The sequence below is a fragment of the Daphnia magna genome, linkage group LG2, assembly GCF_020631705.1.
Source record: "Daphnia magna isolate NIES linkage group LG2, ASM2063170v1.1, whole genome shotgun sequence".
Taxonomy (NCBI): domain Eukaryota; kingdom Metazoa; phylum Arthropoda; class Branchiopoda; order Diplostraca; family Daphniidae; genus Daphnia; species Daphnia magna.
In genome coordinates, this window is record NC_059183.1 from 15,827,022 (window position 1) to 15,848,926 (window position 21,905).

Here is a 21,905-nt window from a genome sequence, read left to right on the forward strand (position 1 = left end):
GTGAACGCGGATGATGGCGAGTCACTTGCGAGAGTTAGAAAAAAACCAAAAACAAGAAGAGGCACGCGTTTCCGCCTTATATGCAAATGGTTGCAGGCGCGATGAGAGATTAGTGAGGTGGGAGAAATGGTCACGCTAATAATGATGATGATGGCGAGCGAACGAGCGTGTGCATTGCGTCAGACGCGCCTGATTGCAATTGTCCTCCAGCTGGACGTTGCAGAAGTCGGTCGATGACGAACATTACGCCGCTTCATCTCAAGGTAAAATGCCGTACATATATACCTTGTGAGAAATTTTGTTTCAATTTTCTCATCTTTTCATTTTTGTTTCTTGTTGTTGCAGTTGTTGCCTTCCGGCCATGAAAACAACGGTAATCCTAAGAAGGAGGAAAGAAACTGTTTTTGGTTTCTTCCTATTTTTTTTTTTTTTTATGTTTAAAGGGACGAAAATTGGTTAAAAGGCATGGAGACTTGACCCGAATTGACCACTTCTTTTTTTTTTCCTTTTTCAAGAAGGGAAAAATTCCAAAACGAGAATTTGAATCAGCCGCTTGCCTGCACACAAATCTGCTGCCTGTTCCTGACCGTCTGTCCACAATAGCCATTTGAGGCTGTCAGCTGGTCTTGTTTACGATATTACATGCAACAGACAACCCTTTTCTTTTCCTTTCTTGTACGTGTGTCCATTTAACTGTGTTGTCCTGAATTCCGGTCCTATCTCTAAAAAAGGGTATATATACTATGTATTATATACATGGACAACAACAACAACACACACACAAAAATGGCTTTTTTTTTTCCATCCTTTTATTCCGGGCGACCCCGATGGGTCCAAGAAAAAGGTAAAGCCAATGATCTTTCGAACCCTTAGACACAGGAAAAAAAAACGTGGAAAAAGTAGGGATCATGAACCTTATACCATCTGTCGCTGCGTATGCTGATGAAGTGTGTCAGTGACTTGATTACACAACCGCACTAACATTTGATTGAGGTAAAAAAAACAAAAACAAAAAAAGCATTTTTTTAAAAGTAATAATTCATTAATTTTTTTTTTTTTTTGGTGTGAAGGTGGGATTAATTTCCGTTCGTTCCGCAGTGGCTTATACCAGTTATGCAACAGTGCCGGCTTCTCTCCACGTGAAAAAGAGTTTCCGTGTGTGCGTTTTAATGATTTATAGTTCGTTAGATGCTGCAAATTGCGGCGCAATCAGCCGGCCGGATAACGGAAAGTCTCGGTATCCCAATTTTATTTATTTTTTTTTTACATTCTTATTTCATTTTTTTCCTTCTTTCTCTTTATCGTTTCGCTTGTTATTGCTTAACAAATATCCCCGAACAAAGTTTCTCGTTTTTCTGCGGAGACATTCAAGAAAAATCCACTTTCTTTTCCTGCCGATTTCACACGCAGACATGGATGCAACATTTCGGGATTTCCGTCATGTCCACTGAAAAATGTCAAGGACGCACCACCAACTTAACGGGGGTGAGGCTCATCTCGACTTATTTATATAAGATGACTACCCAGGCTTCCCAGTGCGGGAGACCTCTGGATTCACGCGGACGCACCTCGGCAACAATCAAAGACAATAAAGAACGCACTAACAATAGCGACGCGGTACCTTAAAGTCGATGAGTGGCGTTTTAGTTTTAAAGAAAAACTGCGTGACGCCCGTCGACTAAAAGAAAAAATAGTTAACCACAATTTGTTTTTGTTTCGAGGAAAATAAAAGGGGAGAATTTGTGTGGAAACACTTGCGCGCCGCTCATTGTCCCGGAAATGACATTTAATATCGTTTCAACTAAATTGAATTTCCTTACTGACCTCATGGCGCTGTCTCACATGTACACATTCTTTCATCTTCAATTTTTATTCAAATGTTCACGGTCCGTTGTTTTTCCTCTTCAACTTGCCCATAGATTGTTGTCGTGTAATTGGTTACAGTCCACAGTTGTTATATTAGGTAGGGTAGCCGAATCCTGTGTTGTGTTATTTATCGTTGCTGTTATCATCTCTTGTTTTCCTCCCGTTTGCATACGTAGTCGATCTAGCTCTACCGAATAGAAAGGAAAAATTTGAATATAAGCAAATGCCGATCGATTCTGACCTGTTGTCCGACTTTCCCAATTATCGTTCACACAAGATCGACACCCCATTCAATTCGAGTCTTTATCACTTTGTACCACGCCAAAAACGCTTCAATTTCTGTGCAATCGGGTTGGGCAACCAATTAACATAGCCCGTTTTCTTCTATCCGTAACAGCTGTCACGAAATCTAGGACTACCCAAAAAACTTTTTGTAATTTAATGCCCCCCCCCTGTTTTTTTTCAACATTATTAAACCCATCGCTAGCGGGTTGCTGAAACCAGTTTGGATATAATGCACACGGCCGTAGTTGAGTATTTTCATTTTTCCCATAATCACAAATATCGTTGGTGAGGAATTGGTAGACAGGACTGGGTTGATTGGCAGTCAACTAGCCCAAGCTCAAAAAAAAAAAAAAATTATGGAACAAAAACCTTGAAATTTTTTTTTTCAATTTTTATTTTTTTCAAAACCTGATTAGATTAAAAAAAAAAAAAATAGAAGAAGAACAAACACTAAGAAAACGAGCGTAGAAATTTAACGCGGACGCGCGCCACCCTTGTCGCCCGTCGGTCGTGACATTTGATTTTGCTGGCCAGACGTGCACACACGGCCGCCGCCGTTGAACCGAAAAAAAACTTAACATTCATAGAAGAATGTTGAAAAAGCTCTGCATTATGAGAGATGACGGATAAGATAATGACAACGAAAAGAAAAAAAGAGGGAAAGACGAAATAGAAAAAAAACAAAAAACGATTTAAAAAGAAAAAAAAGGAGAACAAAATGAAGAGGGAGGAATTATAAAATCTTTCACCTTGAAGCACCAAATTTGGTGGTCGAGGAAAACATTGTTTTTCTCCCATGTGATAAGGCTTTCCAACAGGTACGGTAATAGGCTTTTTCTTCTTCTTCTATACGGCCACTCTTCCACCCTTAGATTTGTTTTAAAAAGGGGATAACTTAAATGCTGTAACGTTTGGAAGGCCGAGAGCCATGGAAACCTACATATACGTACAGGCCGTGCTATAAATATTCATGACTATAAACATAATGCCCTGTGTGTTATTATATCTCCTGCGCTCTTCTTTCCATCGTAGATTAAGCGACGACGAGCGGGAGCGACTTGCTACCTCAGTCGTGTGTAGAAGAAATTTGAAAAAAAGGGGGAAGAAGCCGAAATAGTTGAACTCAATCATTGAAAAAATAAAATAAAATAATAATAATAAAAATTCAAAGCCCAAGGCAGTCGAGCGCAACGTATCATTTCCTGAATTGAATCACAACAATCGAAGGCTTTTTTTATTTCCTTTGATCGCGAAGAAGCGTTCGCTTTTGTTTGCAGTGTCTTCTCTCTCACAGAAAATCGTGAAGGCTTAGACGTTTTCTGTGCTATATATAATAAGTAACCCAACAAAGTTTTTTTTTTTGGTGTAGTGAATAGCAACACTGATGTAGAGTGGCCGAGTCATCGTCAGTGACGCAAAAACACATTTTCAGCCTCTTATTTATTTTATTTCCGTGTACATCTTTAATGTGGCAGTAGTAGATTTTTAAATATTCAGATTGCCCAACACCGTGCTATTGTTGCACATTCTTTCATTTCTTTTTTTTTCTTAAATGTATTTATGCATATTTTAAGTTCTTTAGAAATGTGCGGCTAGACGCCATCTGCTCGTGTCAGCGGATCACACCTGTATCACGTCAGCTGTATTTTCAGGTACGCGATGGCTCCCCCCCCCCTTTTTTTAAAGGTTTCCAGTTCCAAGAGTCTTGAACAATACATGATTTAGATTTTAAATTGAACGAGGATCACGAATATTCACTTCATTTTTACGTGAGACTTGTAGTGTTTTTTTTTATTTTTAGTTATTTGAATTTTAAGTGGTTGCGCTAAAACAAATTGGATTTGCGTTTATTTCAAAAATTACATAAAAACCGGGAAAACTGATATTTTATTCGTAACCAGTATTTAATTTTGGTTATAGAAGTTTAGGTTTAATTGATTTTCAAAGTCAAAATGTTTCACGAAAAGTGTCGGGCTTAAAAAATAAGCCATTCATAATTTAAAATATAGCTATAAACGTTGGAAATAAAATGAGGATCATGAATATTGAATTTGTTTTATCGTGGAATTTAAGGTTTTTAAGTTATTTGAATTCAGTGGTTCAATTGGTTGCGCTAATTTGTTGTAGCATGACGCATTATTCTACTCATAACTCAATAACCAATTCGACTACGCCAAATCTAATCAGATTTTCAGAATTCCCGTTTAATTTCGATCAGAATAACTTAGTTTCATGGAATTCTGAGACGTGTCCCAAATCCACAAAATTTGAAAAACAGCAAAGGGTATAGCCTTCCCAATTTTGCGATTTTTGGCCAAATTCCAACTATGGCTGAAAACAATCGATTCATACGTAAAATTAAACGAGGATCACAAAAATCGGCGTTGTTTTGAAGTGGCGCTTGTAGTTTTTGAGTTATTTTAATTCAAGGTGGTTGCCCTAATCTATTGTAGGGTGACACATTATTCTACTCGCATCATTCTACTCATAACTCAATAATTAATTCAACTACGCTAAATCTAATCAGATTTTCAGATTTCTCGTTCAATTTTGATCAGAATAGCTTAGTTTCATGGAATTCTGAGACGTGTCCCAAATCCACAAAATTTGAAAAACAGCAAAGGGTATAGCCTTCCCACTTTTGCGATTTTTGGCCAAATTCCAACTATGGCTGAAAACAATCGATTCCCACGTGAAATTGAACGAGGATCACAAAAATTGACTTCATTTTGAAGTGGCACTTGTAGTTTTTGAGTTATTTCAATTCAAAGTGTATTTGTCGTTCACGCTGTTGACACGTTTCAAGTTATGTCATTGACTATCCTCAAAATGACGATCAATGCAATAGAAAAAATCCATTTATGAAATGCTTTTGTATTAGGTTGACTCTATTAGCTGCGGGTTGTAACATCGTGATTTTGCCGAGCAACGGTTTTTTGTTCTCTTGAACGAAAACAACAACGAAAATGATGTGACGAAAAGCGCCGCCCATCACCGAGAAATTATTTTTATTCCACCCCCTGGTTTTCACATTTCCGTACGGTTGAAAACAACAGTTGTTGTTCTTTTTCTCGCAGAATAAGAAAAATCATCTCTTTCCTTTATTATGTTTTACTGGAAATAATTTCGTTTTTATCGGCACTTAGTGAACTGTGGACGATGTCAATAATGGCAGACAATCAAGTTTTCTTCCATATAGTCTTTCCAATATATGAAACGTTCTTGTGTCTCTCTCTCCGATTACCTGATGTTAGTGCAAAAGAAGATTGGTCTTTTTATAATTCAACATTTCGTGTGTTTTTTTTTTTGTTTTGTTTTTTCTTAATATCCAGACTATTTTGATGTCGTCTGTCTATGCGCTTCATTGTCTGTTGTTTTTATTCATCTTCTGTTTTTTTTACGGGTTCACCTGTTTTTTTGTTTGTTTTTTAACGACACGATGGAATCAAGGAAGTCGCCTGTGTTTTTATACAGCCATCATTTTGTCGCCCGGACGAGATATTTCGCACAGACGCAACGCATTTTTGATGGCGTGCCAGTCGTGTCAGCCACCGCCAACAGGGAAGAAACTCAGCCAACCAAAAGTCGTTTACAGCATCGATTTGAGACGAACAAGTAAATTGGATGCAAGACAAATAATTAGAAAGATTAAGCTATTTATCTATAAAGTCATATCATCTGTCACACTTTCGTTGAATTTTTTAAATAGGAACCAACACACACACAAAAAATGATCCCATTTCTGACTTAATGATTTCCTAAAATTCTTAAAAATCAGAGCCAACGCCCTTTTATTTTTCGACGTAATGAATCATCAACTTTTGTGTGTGTGTTGTTCTTCCATTTTCCATTACCCTATTTCATTCTATTCGTGTGTACATATAGGATGCTGACCTGCCTTTCGATGGCCTTTGAATCTTCTTATTGTTACACGGCCAGGTTGAATGATGAGGATAAATGGCCGGCAAAGCACAAACGAACACCAGTGAAAGTCCATAGGGGTGAAGAGACCTTCAACACAGTTCTAACCTTAGGTAAACTTTAACTTGTCCATCGGGGGGGTGTGTGTTAGACGGCTGTTAGACGCACACGAGTCGTCGCTAGTTCTTTTTCCCTTTCAAAAGAAAGCTTTGATGGATATACGGTAAATGTTGTATTTCTCTTCTTCTTTTCGGCTTGCCACACAGTCCTTTACCCTGGGTAAATTACACCTGGAAAATGGTGGGGGGAGAATCAAACGAAAAGGAAGGAAGAAAAGGAGAATCTGTGGGGCCCCGCTATGGCCGTGACCCCGACCGCCGAAAGGTCTTTGCCTCGTGAACGGGCGTGCGCGTACAACGGGGAGAAAAGAAAAGACGGGAAAGAAAAAATAAAGAAACGAAAAGGTAGAAGAGAGAGAGAGAGAGATCAGTGTGGAAGAAAAATGTTATAGCTACGATGAAAATTCGAAATAAAAAGGAAGAAACAAAAAACAAAAAACAAAAGGGACAAAATAGAAACAAAAAAATAAAATTTTTCTTTTTATTCCTCATTCCAACTTTTATGGATTTTAATAGCTAGCACTCGCTATCGAAAAAGTCACGTTATTACACGTTATACAATGGATCAAAAGTGATTTTCCTTTTTCTTTTCAACTTGAAAACAACAGCCGATCAACAAATTATTAATTCCAGAATAAAGCAAAATAAAATGTTCTTTAGTTGCAGAAAATAGTTTAAAAGCAAGCAAGCAAAAAACTAGAAAAGGTAACAAAGAAAAAAAAAAACATGTAGGGGGGGAGAATACGCAACAGCGAAACATCCCAGTTTAAAAGTATTACACAGCACGAGACGGCCCGTCGCGAGCTCACTATACATTTCGAGAATTTTTTTTTTTAGATTATTTATTTATTTCTTAGAAGGTGGAACCCCAAAATTTCAACTGTGTTATGTTAATCCATGCCTCTATATTTTTCTTTCCTTCGTCCGTCGAAGATAAGCGCATCCAACTGCATAACTGATGGACCTTTTAGAACCATAAAATAAGAATTCCCCATAGAAAATCGTCCGATGGCTGAATGGTTTCTTTTCGTGTGTGCAATCGCTCCAGCTCTCGAACAGACGTGGGATTATATAAGATCTCTTCCATAAATACCGCTCCCCATTTCACTATTGAGCTGCAAAAAAAAAAACCCTAAACATAAATGATTGAATGAAATGATCATTTCTCTTTCCCATCTCTTGTTATCATTTATCAGAAAAAAAGGAAAAAGGAAGGCGCCTGCCATTTCCAAGAAACGTGGCTTATATTCTTTTGTATTTAAGTTTTTAATGATATTACCGAGAGGAGCGTGCTGAAATGTTGTAGGGCTCGTCGCGAGCGAAACGAATCCGCCGAACCGGAATTTTGTAACCCTGAAAAAGAGGAGCCTTGTCCACTTATTATATCATCCCTCCTCTTTTTCTTCGGACAAAATCAAATAAGGAAGCCTCTTCCTGCTGCAGTCCGCGAGATAAAAAGAACAACTCGTCCACTTTGGCTGTTCGTATCGATTTTTTCTTGGAAACATTATTTTTGTTTTCCCCTCCAAAAATCAACAAAACGTGAAAATGGGCCGTGTGAAATGATGGACAATGTCTTTCCTTGCCCGGGGAAGTAACGCATTTAAATATTTGAAAAAAAAAAAAAAAAAATCCGTTTCATTTCTCGTAAAGTGTAGGCGCAGTTTGATGAGACAAACGGGCCCAGACACTTTCGTAAAAAAAAAAATAACTGACAAAAGAAAGGTAAAAAGATTGGCATTCCAGTGTAACCGAGGAAATATTGCCCAGCGTGTTTCCTTAATATTAACAACGCCACCCTCGAGGGTCCCGGTGTAGGGGGATTTTCCTTATCCGAAAAGAATCTCTTTCGTCAGTCGTCCCCTTCTTTTCTATTTTTTTCGAGGGATGTTTTTACGTCTTGCCTCTTTTTATTTTTATGTAGCCACTAGCGAGAAAACAAATGACTGCAGAGGCCATGTAAATATATATTCGACCCTGTACACACTCTGCTGGTGTGTGAAAGACATAAAGAGGAGAGGAAAAAAATCGAAAACTAATTAAAATATACGTTTTTTAAGGATTTAAAGTCTGCTCACGTGTCGTATAAAATTTCCGGCGGTACGTTGACGATATTGAGTTAGTCCCGCGATGAATCTGACCGAGCGCTCAGCGGTCGGCCATTGAATTTTGAAGACCGTGAAATGCAGCATTGTATCCGATGGTAATCGAGAATCTTATTAGAGGAAGAGAAGCGTATGTTAAATTTTACCTCGACTCGCATTGTCTTTTTTTTGTTTTTTTGCGTGTGTGTGTGTGTGTCGGTTTGACTTTCTCGTGAAACGGAAATTGAAGATTTTGCGTCAAGGGCGAAATAAACGCCCACAACGACCAGTGCGGATTCTGCAGATTTTTTCCTTAAAAGGTCGTCATTGTGTCTACTCACGCAAAAGATGAAATTGAGAGCCATCCAATGATATCGATCTCTCGCTGGAATCTTTAAAAAAAAAAAAGGGGGGGGGATATAATGACGCCATTTGCTTTCGCCTTTTTTTCCGAATGGATGAAAACGAGTAAAAATTCATCGGTTTGATTCACACAAGAGACACAGCGTGGTGTACATATTCGAGTCTGGAGGAGGTCGCCAGCCGCAATCATCCGACCTCTTCCATGACCTCTTTATATGCATTCCTCTTGATCGGTTCTTTAAAAAATACAGAACCATATCCAGCATGGGAACTATGATTATAATATAGAAATCTTTCTGTATAGACTACTCGTTTTTTTTATTTTTTTTTTTCGATTCTTTGATTACACGTTTTTTTCTTCTTCTTCTTACAATTCAGAACAGATTGAAGTATAACCGATAACGACTCTGGAACAACTGATTTTTTTTGTTTTTTCAGAAGCCCGTTCTCTTCTTCGTTTCAAACGATCTGCAGTTCAATTAAAGCGTATCATTGCAACGAATTTTATTGATCGTGGTATACAGTGCTGCGTCAGCATGTCGATAACAAGTGAAATAACACGACACGTAACTGAAATCTTGTTGGAAATTGATTTCGAAGAAGTCAATGGAACCGTTGGCTGTATATATTATATCTAACTGCACTTTTTCTTTAACTCTCTTCGTGAAATGCGGGTTAACATAGAGGATATTTCTTCTTTTTTTTTTTGACGGGTGGGTGATGATGCTGTTGCGCACTTTGGGCGATCAAAAGAAACAAAACCGCACGCCAAAGAGAAAACCCGTTCGTTTTCTCCTGGTTTTAAAAGAAAAAAAAAAAAAAGCCAGAAACTTAGAAAAAATGATATAAGATTCAAACATGGTTATTATCATTTAGCCTGTAGGCTGTGAATATTCATGAAAAAAGATGACGGAAGAAAAACAGACATATATTTATTTTTTAAAATAATATTCGAGATAAGACGCTGCGTGTATATACAAGAGGACAAACAGGTGGCGGTCGGGGCCAGCATCTGATGCCAGCAGCAAGTAGATCTCTGGCTACATGAACGGCGTGAGTTTTTTTTTTTAGGCCATCCATCACGCGTCTAATTGAAGCCCATTGTATGTATACACATACATATACTGTTTGTGTGCGCATGTAAAAGGAACTCGTCGACTTGCACGCGTTCCCAGTAGGAGAACAAGGAATCACGACACCTTCGAAACGTCTACCCTTTTTGTTATAATTATTTAACTCACTATAGAATTTCTTGTATGCTATCGTATAATGTACGAACACTATCAGAACATCCATCTCTACGTGTGCATGTGTGTGTTATAGAGTCTTGGAGGATATGTTACCTCCATTCTTTTTATGCACAATTACAGCAATTAAGATTGCACGGTTTCTTTCTGGAGAGCGTTACGGCGATGCCGTTTGAAAAACTGCTATCCGTCATAAAGAAAAAAGAAAAGGTCGTGAAAAAAGGTGAAGCAATCTGCAAGAGGCCAGTCTAATTGAAAAGAGGCTGCGTGTGTGTGTTAAGAGACTTATTAAAGTAAGAAAAGAAAACGTTTTATACGTGCAGGGCTTTTTTTTAGTTTTGTTTTACCGAACAGCTGAGCGCTCAAATCGATTCGCCATGGCACGAACATTTTTGTTGTTTTATTTTAAAGGTAATAAATCAATAAATTTACGATATAGGAGGTATGGACAGGTATATACTCAGTCCCTCATACAACGGTGTCTTTATTCAAAACATTAAAAAAAAACAAAAAAATTATTTCACGTCCTTTTTTGATTGTCCATTACACGCAGCGGATTGTTATTACCGTTAGATGATTTTCTTGTTTTTTTTAATGTCATCGTCTTCGTTTGGACCGTTCCATTTTCAATTTGTTCCCTTTTATTTTATTTTGTTTTTGAAGTTTTCCTGTGTGTCTTATATGCACCAGTCCATTTTAACTGTCCGGCCATTTACCCCAAACTTTTTGGGGATGTTGGTCCGATCCTCTTGTTTTGTTTTTTAAAAGTCAGAGGCGAATGTCGTGAATCCTGCTACGGGATGAAACGGCACTATTAATTGAAATGACTAGCCCCAAAAATGGTGAATTAGACAATAGCGAAAAGAACCAGCCATTCCAGTGTCCAGCGGTTCTATTCAGGTCTTCTCTTTCCCATTGTCCAACGATTCAATTATTAAAAATTTTCCCTTTATTTTTTTCCAAGAACATTTTTTTAAAATGGCAACTATCAGAATTGAACACGGTGGATATTCCAGGACACCCCGCTATTTTTAAAATCTCCGTTTCGTTCTCGTTTTTATTGATATCATTCATTGATAGCATTACTGTAAAGCAACACAAAGATAGGAAATGAAGCGTGCAGTCAAACGTTAGGCACAAAGAGACAAATATATAAAAGATGGCGATCACTTTGGTATATATTTATATATATAAAAAAAAAAAACTTTGTTGATCGATGACAACCGATTTAGCTCCTTGTCTGTCCCGTGTGTCCCGATACGCGGAACAATGGGCCGCCCAACGGGATCCGTAGCGGGTGACCAACAATCAATGGACACTTATTATCTATTTTAGAATGTTTCCTCTCCATTTAGCCTAAGAAAAAGGATAATGAAATGTCGAGAAACATAATAAACATCATCGTGTAGCTGTTGAAAGAAAAACAGAGTATAGGAACCCCCAAAAAGAATACGAAATATTTGCCAGTTTCATACAGCGACAAGGAGATAAATTATTTCTTTTTTTTTTCTTGTGAATAGAAGAAGACAAGAACTAACAAGAAAAATTACATGAAAAAAAACTAACGCTACTGTTATGGATCCCTAACAGGACTTTTAGCCGGTCAGCCGTGAATTGGCACTTTGGGAATAGATCGGGAGGGGGGGGAGAGAATAACACCGGGCAAAGATAAAACTTGACTTCAATCTCATTTCTCCACCATCCGACACAGTTAGTTTTTTCGAGTTTGGGGGACTGTATATGGAGATGCAGTACGTGAAGACGGTGAACTCCGTGAAGTTTCACGAATTGTTTTTTTTTTCCATCCGTTTCACGAACGGTTCTGGTCCAGTTATTCCCGTCAGATGTTGTATACATACACAAGAGACTTGAAGGCACGAACAGGTTTTACAATCTCATGTGTGGCTCTTCCGCAAGTTTATGAATTCATACATGAAAAAAAAATAGCGTTCAGCAATTAGCTATATTTGGGGAATAAAACGAGATTTAAACGGGGAGTAGAAAGAATAAAACTAAAAAAAAAAAAAAGGATGAAGGTTGATTGAAGCTGGAGGCGATGTTTCCGCTTGAGTTCATCGCAGCAAACTGAGCTGGTGGAAGGAGCGCTCAGTCAAGAGTGAGAAATATAGAGAAGAAGAATAAAGGGGCGTATTGCATTATTACAGCTCCTTTCGCCGGGATTGTCATCATCACGCGGCTGAAAAAAAAAAGGAAAACGGGAACTTGACGCGCCGATGAGTTATAAAGCAACAGAAGGTCAATTACACTCCTCCTAGGAAAACTATTCAACCCGTTGATTTCGTCGCCTTTCTCTGTTCATCGTCCAACGTTGAACAGAGATCTCTTTCGACAGCCGGATACGAAGCAAACCAGCGGAAGACTATGTCGGTCGTCTACCTAACAACAACAACAACAACAAAAAAAGGCACAAAACCTTAAGAATATTCGAAGAGAAGAAACCGAATGGAGACACCCATACTCTTGCCCACCGAGTCCTATTCATTATTCGGTTGGTGAGACCTTTTTTTCTCTTTTTAGAAGTTTAAAAAATCGGCAGACACAATAGGAAATGCGGTCGACAGGAACGATTATTGTGGTTGGTCTAAATTTTTTTTTTTTTTTTTATTTGATGATCCTCGTTTATATGTAGGCTGGTCCGTGACTCTTCGTGAAAACTTAATATTTCGCTTTCTATGCCTGAAAACATTTTCATTTTTCTTTTTTGATTTTCTATTTTGTGTGTGTCGCTTTTCACTGCACGATCGGGGCCCCAACAACGAAAAAAAAACAAATGATAATCGACGCTCATGAAAAGGGTTGAGATTACGTATGCATTACGGTCGAAGGTGAATTTGCGTCTTTTTTTTTCTCTTTCAATTCAAAAAAAAAATTCATAATTCTGTGAGGGTCGTAAAAACAGAGACGAGCGACCGAAAGGGTTTTTTTAAAAATCCTTTTTAATATGTTTTCAACTGATATTAGGAACGCCGGTGCTCTCTCATCGCAGCCTATATGCGTAGAGCAGGTAAACACGAACTTAAAAAAGGAGGAATTGAGGTTGAAGACCCTCGTGTGTTCCACTTTCGACCTCTGTGGCATCGTAGGAACTTAGGAAGAAGAAAAGAAAAAGGGAAGAAAACCCCTTTGGTATTGTTTATTCTATTTTTTTGTACAGAAAAGCAGCACCCACGAACCGAAACAAGGAATGCGTGTCACACAGATCGTATCTGCAGAGTATCTCTTTTTTTCGAGCGAAAAATTCGAAAAAAAAAAACTAACTGAAATCTGACACGTTTATTTTACTTGGAAATCATCCTCGATGCACACAAGGGGTTTCTGTCTACTTCACTCACATTGAATACGAAACGTTTTGTTTAGGGATACCAACAATTGATGGATGTCGCCACGCAAACATCGCGCATGGAAACGATTCAATATCTGACTGAACACGTTACGAAAAATCTGTGCACGATTTTTTTTCTTTCTCTCTTGTCCTTTCACGAGGAACACTTTGTATGTCGTGCAAAGAGCAAAAAAAAAAATACCCGGAAGAAGAAGAAGAAGAACGTGATAGGAAAAATGCGTTGCTTATTACCGGCTGTATATTTCGTGTGTGTCTCTTGACAGAAAAAAAAAATGAAATAAAATAAATTTACACGCACAACTAGCTGATGATTCTCGTATAGACACACACATACGTACAGCAGGAAGAAAAAAAAAATGTGCTCGGCATTGACATCATCACGCAATGGCTAATTAAACATGTCTGCGAGGGTAGTTTGGTTTTTTTTAACGGTGCCCTTTATATTTTTTCTTGTTCATTTCTTTTGGCCCGTTGTTGTTGGCTTTTTGCGCGTACATAAATTGTGCCTCTGTTGCAACGGAAATCATGTGCCTCAACTGTGTACAACAACACTATAAAAACAAAAGAGAAAAGTACAAGACGAAAGAAGAACCATTCGATTTTTTAAAGAGCAGTCACAACCTCTTTGCAGGTAAACCCATCGCACGTTTTACATGTGCCTATACACACATTGCCTGGGAACCGATAAAAACAGAATTCTCCAAGAATAAAAGCGACAAGCAATTATCGTGAAAGACAACAATAGATTGATATCTCCATAAAAACGTTTTCTTGTTCCCTTGTCATCGTTGAAACTGTAATGCATTGTGTACGTGTTACGTATGCACACACACACATATATTATAAGAGAGCGTCTTTGTACACACCGTTGCAAGTGTATGAATCGATTCCGTATGTCTATATTGTTCCAGCTGGGGGAATTCTGATGTTTGCTATGAAAACGGAAGAACTTTATTGTTTTCGTTCTTATATCGCAGCCTTTTTGAGAACTTTTTCTTGTATTTCACATCGCTCAATTTTTGGCTATAGCTAAAGGTCTTGTGCGTGTACCGTTACCTTATAATGCGCGTCTTCTTCGCCCTGTTTTTTTTTTTTCTACCATAGGAAGAAAAGGGGCCGCCTCCTAAAAAAGGAGCTCCTCTATTTCCTTTCTCATGAGAAAACGTCTGTGACCGAGATTTGTTGACGTCATCATCACAGACCCGGAGACACGAGCAAGACAAACAATAACACGATTTTGGACACAGTTCGATGTTGCTGAATTTTTTTCAATTCAATTCTAGGTGAACTCGCACGACGACATGACGATCAAAAGGAATTATCGTGATGGCTATAACGACTACCGGACCAGACAATTTCACGAATGAATTCTATCTAGTCTGTTATTATAACGAGAAGATGAGGATAGGCTGTAAATGGCCGATTGCTGTTTATCCTCATTCTTCACCAGTGAATCGAGTCCATATCGAAATGCAGAGGGGGAAGCCAACATTTTCATATCAATTTGAATATTTTGTGTGTGGCTTTGCCAGTCAATGCAGGAGAAACCTGTTTCCGCGTGTGGTCTTTTGGTGTTACTCGAAATACCTCGGGTTGAATAGGAACAAGAGAACCTTTTTTTTTTGTTTGCCAATCTCAAAAGAAAACAAACAAAATGGCGTCCAACCATTCGAGGTTTCAATAATATTACGTTAGTCATATTTCAGGAATTTTTTCTTCTCATCTACACAGCTGTGCAGACACGTTTACATTCTACTCGAATCATTCCTTCATTCACTTCGATGCTGATGTGTGTTCTTTTTTATTTCTCCGGTCCCTGGAAATTCGCCAAAAGACGCCGAGTCACGCACCTATCCCAGTTTTAGGATGTCTATAGGAAGAAGAAACCCGCCGGTTCTTGTTTTTTTCCATCACACGTTGCGAGGCCATCGGTCAGCTGATGTATGTACACACGCTGTGTAACACATGTGTCTCCAATTCTTTTTTTTTTTCTTTTCTGGTATTGTCAATTCTCGTTTTGGAGTCGATCTGCGTTGAAGGGACAGAAAAGGACGACGCCCTTTTCGTCTCTTTCACGCCCCTTTTGTATACATTTTTATGGAAGAGCCAACTTCTTTCGGTCGTTCATTAAAAACCATTATTGGGAAACTTCACCATACAAGGCGATGTGGCTGTTTTCATTAGCCTCGTGACCGGCTAGCGCATACAACAGGAGGAAGATTTTGTTGTTTCTCCCGTTGAAAAATGCTGGCCTTCTTCCACTGATGGAAGATTTCTTTTTTTTCTTTATATCATCATTCGATAATAACTAGGCTCTTTCACGGCCCCTATTATACAATCGAGTTGGATCAAAAAATGTGTACAGGTAAAAGAACAAACAAGGAAATCCAGCATTTTGCTGTTCGTTTTTTCTTTCTATTTTTTTAAATCCTTTTATGCCACTTACTGGCATTCGCCTTTTCCCTTTTACGTGAGCTTTCTTCCCTTCATCAGTCGCTTCCTTTTCCCCTTTGTCTATTTACCGTATTATAACTTGAGTTTCTTACATATACATACGACCCGCTGTTGAATGTATTAGAAGAAGCCGCTTTAATACTCCCACGGTCGGAGCCGACGGTGGGATTTACCTGGGCTCTCATCAAAAATTAAGCAAACGACCTTGTGTGTAGCTCACTGCTTTTGCGACGCCCACACCATTTCAGAGGAACGCAGGGCCAACTCACGCTCAAAAATCTAGAGGATTCTCGGTTGTCTCTCTTTCTTTCTCCTTTTTTTGGAGAATAAAAATGTACTTGCAATTGAAACGCGTACAATACCAGCTGTGCACACCCTCATTCCCGTGCGTGACAAGGCAGCGACCGCCTCTCGTTCGACCTAGGGGCAAACTGATTGCGCCAAGGCCCGCCACATTTTCGGTCATCTGCACGTCATTTGTGAATTTCGCCATCCAAAAAAAAAATATGATTTTTTTTTTGAAAGACTTCAAACCTTCCACCTGCTAAGATATAATAAGATTCTTCACTTTGAGCAGAGAGAATTGAAGAAAAGAGAGAGAGAAATGTGTGTGGCTGACGTCATCAGCGTAGATGAGTGTCTCATTACAATTCATGCATTCACTCGCGCATTTCTGGCATTGACTTATTGTTTTTTTTAGGGCCATTCTCGTGTACATCTTCAATATGTTGCCGCAGTTGCAACACTAAACAAAAGACAATACACATAGTTAAAAAAAAGATGATGTTTACTGCCATTTTGTTTTTCTTTAGGATGATCTCGCCATCCGGGTTTGTCTTGCGGTTGAAGGACGTTGTATTATGTGCATAACTATTTAAGATGCGACTAATGCTAAATAAAAAGGGTAGCTACACGTCAGGTGTTTCTTTTTGTTTTGTTTAAAGCTAGCAGAAGCTGGGGATGTATTAGACAGCCATGAAAAAGAACATTATGAGAACCGAAAAGAAAATTGTCTTTGTACACAAGATGAACAGAAAACATGGAGAAGATGATGCGCCACTCGAATGTCTTCTGGGCATACGAGCTGCTGGCGAGTCATTGGAAAATGTTCAAAACAAAAGAGAATTTTTTTTTTTAATGAGTCTTCACCCCCATCGTTTCCCCCGTATATGTAGAACTGGAACAAGCGGCCTGTGCAATAAACCAACAACGGTGGAGGCAATCAACCCCTTTTGGGGGCTTCTCGAGAAAAACATGGTTACACCCTCGATTTCTCCTGGACTGCCCCGAGCATGTACCTTTAATTGTTTCCAGGAAAAAAAAAAAATTGAAGGAGGTTCTTTATCATTTCCATATACGCACGCAAAATACGTCCGCGTCCAAAAACATTCAAGTTGTTTTGCATTGATTCTTAAACAAATGATTTCCAGGCTGGTTTTGTGTTACAGCCGTCACCTCTTCTTCGTGTTCAAACGAGTCTACCCCCGAAAATTGCGAGAGTCTTAAACTACATTCCTTTTTCTTTCTCTCCATTTTCATCCTCTTGTTTGCATATCCATCTTTTGCCAGCGTTCCTCTAGCCTGGCATCGTGTCTTGCACGCCCGGGAAACGCACGCTTTACAAGGAATGGAATGAGGTGACCTACTCGGCTCCCTCAACTCATCCTTCATTTACATTGTAGTTGAAAAAGAATTGAACCTGCTTTGAATGTCGAGTTTGAAACGCGCTTAAGTTCCAGGGACACGTATACACGCTCAGTATATAGGGTTGTTGTGTATATAGGAAATCAAACGAAACATCGTGGAACTTAATAACAATCAAGTATTTAGATGTAAGGTGTGTACACTTGTAAAACAGAATCAAAGAGAAACGATATATATATATCTAGATGTTTTGTGTGTTGGTAAGACGAGACTGGCATACATAAGCTGTTATGGGTGTGTATACGTATAGGTTAAAGAAAACAGTTCTCCAACAGCTGTGGCTATTTGATACAGGACTATTCACATTTTGTTCTTTGTGTTACTTATTCTTCTTTAGCGGCCGTAAGCCGTGACAGTTTCTTTGCTGGTTAAATGTGTGTCACCTGTAGTCCTATGGCGGAAGACTTGATGGAAGCGGTGGAACAAAATAAAATAAGGAGGACGATGGATGTACCAAGTGTCAAAAGGGAATTTCTTTTCTTCACCCCACTAAAAGAAAATTGTAGTTTCCCCCTCTCTGATTTTTCAAACATGTTTCTAATCTTTTCCTATCTAAATTTATCTTTTTCTTGATATTTTTCCTTCCCACCGCACCCAAACGTATAAGATAAGATAAGTAAAAGGAAAAACGAGAGCCAATCTCCTATGAAGACGGAGTACCCTGTTTTGTTTAGAAATTTTGTTTTAAGGCACTTGATCAGTTTTTTTTTTCTGTGCATGTTGAAATGGGCTATTTGCATATAGTCGAAATCGAATTCAAATTTATTTTTTATTTTTGTGGTTGTTGCAAATGCGAAGTTATTACAAAGACACCCAAGGAGACAAGGAAACAAACGGCGGAAAGATACAAACATTGGAGAAAAAAAACAAAAAACAAAACAAACAAAATTCTCTGGCAAAATAAACACGCGTCGAAGAAAAGTAAAAACACAACGATAGACGCTCGCGTTATAGTTAATTAAATTAAGTACAAATTTACTTTTCTCTTGTTGCGATTCCACTTTCATTTTCCCTTTCTGTTTTTCTTCTTAATTTCTTTATTTTTAGATTTCACTTTCTCGTAATCTACAAGTTGACATTTGACTCTGACGTGGATGCATTAAAAAAACAAATTCGAAAAAAAAAAAAAAAAATTAAAATATCAAGAATAACCTTTCCTCTTTAGAAAGGATTGACAATTTGCATATGTGTGGCATTTCGTTAAGGACAAGTGATTTTTTTTTTTTTATAGCGCTGGTAAATTTTGTGTGTTGGGGAGGGGGAGGAATTCCAAAAGGAAAAATTCAAGCTGGAACACCGAATAAAACAAAACAGGTGGGAATAGAAGAAAAACAAGAAATAACAACCCCGGAACATAAAAAAAAAACAACAAAAAATGGTGGAAGATGATGAAGCAAACCAAATGAAATTAAACAGCGCCTTACACACACAGAGAGAGAGACACACACGGAACAGTAGAAACAAAAAAACCAAACAAAAAAGTACAAGGTCAGGCAAGAAAAGAAGAAGGCATATGTGTTGTTGTTGTTGTTGTTGTTGTTGTTATTACAAGTGGTAGAAGATGGTGTGTTTCTTAGTGGTTGTGTGGCTGCTACTGGATCCGTTTCCGGCGGCTGTATTGAGCAGGTGGTGGTTAGATCCTGAATGTCGTCGACGTCCGATGACCTCCCTTTTCGGTCCAGACGTTCGACTGGAACTCGACGGGATGACATCGGCCACCACAGTCGGATGCAATTGAATTTTCAAAGGCGATTTGGTGTTAGCCGACCGATTGTTGCGCTGATTTTCGCTGTTGCGGCCCCACAGCAAATCAGTCAACGACCGCGGCCGATGGAGCTGGAAGAGTCGGTGTTGCGACACTGGAGGAGCCGACACTTGCCTCGTGTAGTGTTGCTTCTGCGCATGATGGTGAAGTCGCTGTTGGTTGGAGTGATGAGGCGATCTGACGGCCGCCGATCCGGCCGACCCACCCGAACATCTTCCGCCACTTTGGCTCGATCCTAACGTATCCGAATCGGCCGCCGAGTTGGCCAATAAAAGGTTCGTCATCGACTTGTAACGGATGTTGAAAAGAGGCGACGGAGTCAGCGATTGCTTACTCTCAGCCGGGCTGAGCATGCCGGGCGAACGGTGTATCACTACGGCCGGATTTTTGCTGTAAAGCCGCTGGACGGCAGCCGATGGAGCGGCGCCTCCGGTCAGGGCGCTGCGCTGTCTGTACATGCGCGGTTTGGCAACGGGTTCGGGCGACGAAGCGCCTTGGTTCACCGTGATGCTCGTCACTGCCGAATGATTGTTGTGCACTTGCTCCTCCTTGTCCACGGCCAGCGGAACGGAGCCCGGAACGGCCACCGGACTGCTGACGACCTCTTTACTGTGGCTGTTGATGCGGTTGCGGTGAGTTGGAATCGTCTCCAGCGGAGGCGGGGCCGGTTTGCATTTGTGACTGGCGTTGACTGGCATCTTCTGCTGGTGACTGTACTCCGACGTGTTTTGATTGCCGCTGACCACTTTATTGTAGAGATTGCGACGTTGCTCCGACTTGCGGTTGCTGACCAGACGACTGGATTCGTTGAAGATGTCGTACGTCGACGACGTCTTCAAGTTCTTGGGCAGCGGAGCAAATCCTCGGATGTAGTCGTAGATCTGATCGATCTCGTCGTACTCGGCCGGCAGCTCGTCCTGTCCGCCGTCCTCGTCCGCTTCGACCAGCTCTTCCGTCGTCAGGGACTGTAAGACGTTCATCGAACTCTCCGGCGAGTGTTTCCTGTTGCCGCCGTGGCCGGTGATCGATTGGATCAGATCGGACGTGCTGCGTCTGAGCGGAGCTAAGAGCAGCGGGACGGGCACTCGCCAATGCTGGCCATCGAAGCGCAAATTCTTGCTGAAATGGGCGTCGTACACTTGAATGCGATCGGACAGCAGGCCGTATTGGTGAAGGCAACGTTCCGTCATGCGTGCGAATTCCTTGGTAGCCTTCAGGCTCTGTCGGTTAACGGGCAATTGCAGTTTGAGCGAAACGGTCGGCGGGATGATGACTACTCCCGGCCCGTCGGCCAACGTTTTGCCCTGGTTGACACCCAGCGGCATGGCCACGATCATCTCCTCTCGAAAGCTGGCCAACAGTCTCATCTCGTAGCAGAATTGCTGGCCGATTTTGAGTCCGGCAGGCGGGCTGCCCGACACCATTCTCACGGTCAACGGTAGCCGCTTGTTGAGCAGCGCCCGGATGCGATGCACGCCACTGATGCCCTGCTGATTGTCCTCTTTGGCCACGACACTGAACTTGGCCCGCATGTCCAGCGGTAGGTAAACGTGATCGCCTCTAGAGTCGAGGCAACGTAAGAACCGTTGGCCAGCGCCGGACGGCGACAGGCCTCCGCTGCTCACTTCGCCCACCAACACGAGCAGCTCGCCGGCGTTCAGCGTCCGCGAGCGCTCGGTGATGTTGTGGCAGACGTGCTGCTGATCGGCCGATTTGCCATTGCTGTCCGTCGATTGCTGGTAAAAGACTTTGATATTCTGACGGACGAGGCACGAGTCGGGGAATTTGCGAGTCAATTCGGCTACCGACTCGATGCCCCGAACGGCCCGTCCGTCCTCGTTCAGAATTTCAAAATAGCCGTCGAACGTTTCGGGTATGGCCAGTTTAGGTCCGACGTTGACCGTCTTGTGATTGTCTTTGAATTTGAGACACTGGACGGCCAGTCGGAGACTGGCACCAGCCGAGGCCACTAGGGCCGTCGACGACAGGGACGGATTGGGTAAAGAGGGAGCACCCAGGCCCAGGTAAGAGCCCTTGACAATGCGAACCAGTTGCGGCATCTCGCCCGATTTGACAACATCGTGAAGGTAAACGTGGGGCGAGTCCTCCGACTGGCCTGAGGAGCCACTCCCGCTACTACCAGTCCACCTGGCTGTCGTCAGCAGGATGGCTCCGTCTGATCCGGCCATCTTTTTTTCTTCTTTTTTCCACTCGATGAGAATTAAATGTTTTTTTTTTCTTGAAAAAAGAAAAACTTAATTCTTGTGTTTCCTTTTTGTCGACAATCACCTCCACCGTTTTTCTTCTTTTTTTTTTTTTTTTGGGGGGCTGCGGCCGCACGATCTCACGAGTTCAACGACTCGTCACCATGCGGCTTTTTTTTTTTTTTGCGTGCCCTGTCGGAGTAATCGATCACACACCAAACACAAGGATTTCAATCTTCATTGCACAAAAAAAAAAAAAATTGTCTTTTAAAATCGTTGCAAAATTCTTTCAGTTTTCCTTTCCGGAAAGAAAGAAAACAAAACAACAAAAAAGTCACAACATTTTTGGGATTTTTCAACGAAAACACGGAACTTGTTGAATATTTTCCGGCCACTTGTTTGTATCGCTGACACTGAAAACTGTTTTTTTTTTTTTAAAGAGTCCGTCGACTCTCGAACACGCGTTTAAAAAAAAAAAATGGACAGGTGAGAGGAGTAAAGATGAAAAAAAAAAAAAAAAAAAAAATAT

The 21,905-nt window shown here is 40.4% G+C and overlaps 1 protein-coding gene and 1 long non-coding RNA gene across 2 annotated transcripts; one reads left to right on the top strand and one right to left on the bottom strand.

Moving 5' to 3' along the window:
* Nucleotides 1-385: 385 nt before the first annotated feature.
* Nucleotides 386-2,106, top strand: LOC123470030. Its single transcript, XR_006643452.1, has 2 exons — nt 386-993; nt 1,071-2,106. It is a non-coding gene; the product is annotated as an uncharacterized LOC123470030 (long non-coding RNA).
* Nucleotides 2,107-18,151: 16,045 nt separating this feature from the next.
* On the bottom strand, nt 18,152-21,503 carry LOC116917980. The gene has a single exon (XM_032923605.2). It carries the CDS (start codon nt 21,359-21,361, stop codon nt 18,953-18,955), a length of 2,409 nt encoding a protein of 802 aa, XP_032779496.2. The 5' UTR covers nt 21,362-21,503; the 3' UTR covers nt 18,152-18,952.
* Nucleotides 21,504-21,905: the final 402 nt, after the last annotated feature.

Excerpts from the sequence above, each read along its gene's own strand:
- LOC116917980 (XM_032923605.2), bottom strand. The coding sequence starts at position 21,361 with ATGGCCGGATCAGACGGAGCCATCCTGCTGACGACAGCCAGGTGGACT.